General features: G+C 36.3%; 1 protein-coding gene across 1 annotated transcript in view; it reads left to right on the top strand.

Annotated features, from left to right (window-relative positions):
* Positions 1 to 257: 257 nt before the first annotated feature.
* The window catches only part of LOC102479040 (secreted phosphoprotein 24-like), an 11064-nt gene continuing 6816 nt past the window's right edge, over positions 258 to 4505 (top strand). Inside the window, exons 1-2 of the mRNA XM_006168288.3 lie at positions 258 to 436; positions 531 to 649. Coding sequence (XP_006168350.1) covers positions 370 to 436; positions 531 to 649 — 186 coding nt within the window. The 5' untranslated portion in view covers positions 258 to 369. The remainder of the gene's footprint in view (positions 437 to 530; positions 650 to 4505) is intronic.

Here is a 4505-nt window from a genome sequence, read left to right as displayed (position 1 = left end):
TGAGATCATTAGGACTAAAGAACTAAAAAGGCAAAAGTTGTATATGAACCATTTTGTTGAGCGTAGATAATATATCCTTTCTCTAAAGAAGTAAAGCAAAAGAGAAAGAAATAGAAGCACATGTGGAATCCTGATCCTCTTGATGCATTTGGTGATGGGTTAAAGGCCTCTGGGTAGCTCTAAACTTCACAAATATTCTCAAACTGGAATCTTTCCATTGGAACTGTCAGCAATAAATGACCCCGAGACCAAATCAGAAAACACAGATAAGTCCTATTTATAAAGACAGATACTCTCAGGAAAACTGCTGCTCCTAAACCTCTAGAGAGACAATCGCATTTACTCTGAACTAAAATTGTTGTTCCCAGGATGGAGAAGATGTTAATGATCTTCATGATTATGCTTGCTCTTGGAATCAAGTACTGGTCTTGCACAGGTAAGACCCTCAACAACCCAGTCACTTCAATCTTTTAATGATAGAAGCACCTTGTGTGGAGCCTCACTGAGGCTCCATGTGCTTGTGTGTTCAGGGTTGCCACGGTATGCGGATCCCCTCGTGGATAAAGCCTTCAATGCCTCTGTCAAAGCAGCAAATTCCAGGATACCGAGTCCATTTCTCTTTCGGCCATACAGAAGTTCACTGACAGTTGTAAGTGTCCAGGGGTGTCTTCTTGACTCCTCTTCATACTATTATCATCTGTCAGTTTGTTGGATACACTTTAAACATTTTTTTAGTTTATAATATACTAGCTAGTCAATATCTCTGTTTTAAAAAATTCATCCTCATTAACTTATGAGACTTAATGTCTATATTTGAAATTTTATTTTATTTTATACATTTAATCACTATATATACTATAAATCACATAGTTTGTAAATTGAATTTACCCAACATGAAAACACTTTACACCAGTCTAGTTGAGGATACAAAACACATTATCATCAACATATAATCCATTACTGTGTCCCATAAATGCCTTTCCTCTATATTTACCTCTCTAATTTCTTTCCATACAAACTCCCCCTTCTCCCACCCTCTTACCACATTTTCCCCAGTATTCATAACCGTTTTCAAAGTTCTATGTCCTGTAATCTTTCCGTTTCCACCATAGAGTGTGTACAGTTGGTATATAGTAAGTGGAGACATACAGTGTCTCTCTTTCATAGCCTGGCTTTCTTCATTCAGCAGTAAAACTTTTATATTTGTTCCCTTTCTATCAAATGCCGTGGTCTTAATGTTTTTTATGGCTGAGTAGTGTTCCATAGAGAATATGTTCCACACTTTTTTCAATCCATTCATCTGTTTGTGGACATTTGTGTTGGTTCCCTGCCTTAGCAATTGTGAATAATACTGCAATAAGCATAGATATGCAAATACTTTTCTAACTTAGTATTTCCCTGTTTGATTTTCAATCCATATATTTTTCTTCAGAAATGTATTTCACAGTAGAAAATATCATAGATAATTCAGTACGTATTTCTCAAAAAACCAGTGGAGTAGATTTCAAATGTTCACAACATAAATAATGTTAAATGTTGAAGGTGGTGAATATGTTAACATTGATTTGTTTATTATTCTTCATATACATGCTTTTAAAGATCATTATATACTCTGCAAATATGTGTAATGATTAGAAGTGTCATAAATTACAATAAATATGTAAAAAAAAATAGACTGTTTAGTCATCTCTTCCATACTGTTTTCTGATAAAAAATGATCATCTTTTTTGTCATGATGTTCTCAAAGCTACTTCTAGTGACTGATTTTTCTGCTGCATTCTTCCCTCTGACCTTGTCTTCTGTTTCCCTGTGTCCTGTTTTTGTATCCGAAGTCCTCGTAGTTTTTCCTGAAGTGTTCTAGTGAGAACTACTGGTTTATTTAAAATGAGCCTCCTTTCATATTCAGCAGTTCTGCTCCTCATATTTACAGAAAATCAATTCTGGCTTTTGAGCCAAAGACCTCTAACTTCCTCTGTCAATCTGGAGCAATTCTGTTTTTGTTGTTGGTGGTGGTGTTGTAATTTTTGTTTGTTTGTTTGATTTTGTTAGCCTTGGGAACCAGGAACGAAGAATTTACTTGGGCTTCCCTGACTACATCTGTGATAGGCAAGGAAAATGTAGAGCTGTTCTTCAAAGAAAATAAGAAACAGAGGCAGTAAGTCACATCCCTCCTTCCTCCTATTTCCCAGCTGACTAAACTGATTGTTGTCATATTAATGAGGCTCATTTGGAGGTAGAAATGGACATACTCTCAAGTACATTTAGTTTAAGGTGAGCATTATAGGAGGTTCTGTGAAGTTATATACATTAGGAATGAAAAGGCTGAGCAGCTGGATTGCGTAAAATTAACAACGGAGACATGGCCAGGCGTTCGCAGCCCCTTTCTTGCAGAGGCCATGTGGCTGTGATTTCTTTTGGCCTCCTTGCTCCCTTCTTTTCTTCCTGGATGCCTCTTTAATGTCTTCTGTCTACTACTCTGCAGAGCACCCAAGTCATGACTTTCTAGCCCAAGTCCCCAAATACAACATATTCATTGTTATTTCTTCAGAAACAGGCTAGATTTCTCTTTTGCAAATTCTGAAGAAATTCATTGAATTGTCCCACTTGTCTTTTCCTTAATCATTGATCATAAAGCCTATGGGCTCTTCTCTACTTAGGTATCCCTCTCAGAACAAGGCTTCCATGGCCAGAGTGGGACTGCTTGGACTTGGACATCATGGTATGCAGATACCATGAGATATATGTGGTCAGGTGCCAAACAAAGTTTGAAGCCCTCTGAAAGAGGGTTAGATCATAATAAGGAAGCCCTTTCCTTTAAAACAGCTTGTATTAACTTCCATATTGAGTTTCCATTAATATTTAAAAATGAAATCTACTCTAGGTGTTGCGGAATCCATGTCCTCTTGCAAGTCTTGCAGATGAACATTTAAAATTTACTGGGAATAGATCTATTGCTCACTATAGAAGAAAGTAGTTAATTAAACGAAGACAAGAGAACTAACTACTGATGCTGTGGGTATCTGGTTCATGCAGTAGAGCTCACGTCAGGTGTATCCCACCAGTGCACATGAAATATGTGTGCCATCTCAGTGTGGTCACCCAGACCTGAACACCCCACACATATACACCTAAAATATGAGGTATGCAACCCTTATTTCTGCTAAATAAAATATGCCACTTTGTCTTATGTATACTACTGTTCTACCAAGAAGTCTGCTAATTCTTGCCTTTCCTTGGCCATTCCTTTTATTTATTTATTTATTTAGTTAGTTAGTTAGTTTAAACATTCAATCACTATACATCACTTCTCTTATAAAGTGAATTTTGCCAAAATGAATGCACTTTACACCAGGTGAGTTGAGGATACTATACACATTATCATAAACAGATAATAAACCATTTATCCCATAGGCCATTCCTTTTTTGATTTTTTCAGTTAAAGTACAAATTTATTTTGGTGAAAACAAATTTCAAATCCATACATAGTTTCTTTCAGTATGCATTTTCTGTGAACTTTTTGAAGACTCCTCTTACTTAGATATTGAAGTCATTGGGTGAATCATGATTCAATGTGACCATGTCCTCTAGTAAAAGATAGTGAAGACACAGACATGCACAGAGAGAATACATGTAAAGACATGGAAAGATGTTGGCTGTCTGCCAGTGCTGTATGCTGTGCAAATACTTTATATTTTTTAATATGTCTTTTATTTTGTTTTATTTCTTTCATACATTCAATTACTATACATCACTTAGCTTCACAACATGAAGGCACTTCACACCAGTCCAGTTGAGGATCCTATACATATTATCATCAACAGATATTAATCCATTTCTGTGTCCCAAAAAAATCTTGCCTCTCTATTTTTCTTCTTAATTTCTTTTGTTACACTATACCCCTTCTCCCACTCACTTCCCGCACTGTATCCAGTATTCACAACCATTGTCCAGGCTTATGTATGATCTAATCTTTCAGTTTCCACAATAGAGCGCAGACAGCAACACATATTAAGTGGAAGCATGCAATGTCTTTCCTCATAGTCTGTCTTGCTTCACTGAGCAGTAAATCTTCCCATATTTGTCTATTTTCTATTAAAAAGTCAGGGTCTTGTTGTTTTTTAATAGCTGTGTATCATTCCATAAAGTATAACCACACTTTTTAAATCCATTCTTCTGTTCATGAACATTTGGGCTGGTTCCATGTCTTAGCAGTTTTGAATAATGCCTCAATAAACACAGGTGTGCAAGGACTTTTCTGAGTGTCATCCTGTATTTGGGCAGATACCCAGAACTGTCGGATCACATGGTAGTTCTATAAGTAGATATTTGAAGAACTCCCATATAGTTCTCCAGAGTGGCTGAACCATTTTACCTATTCACCAGCAGAATAGAAGAATTCCCCCTTTACCACAGTCCTGCCAGCACTTACCATTTTTTGATTTTTAATCTTAGTCATTCTGGAAAAGATTAAAAATACAAAAGAAATGAAAAGTTTTGATGGGATT

Source organism: Tupaia chinensis, unplaced genomic scaffold, assembly GCF_000334495.1.
Source record: "Tupaia chinensis unplaced genomic scaffold, TupChi_1.0 Scaffold145660_1, whole genome shotgun sequence".
In the NCBI taxonomy this organism is placed as follows: Eukaryota; Metazoa; Chordata; class Mammalia; order Scandentia; family Tupaiidae; genus Tupaia; species Tupaia belangeri.
The sequence above is the reverse complement of the archived record's forward strand: the minus strand, read 5'-3'. Positions and strand labels throughout refer to the sequence as shown.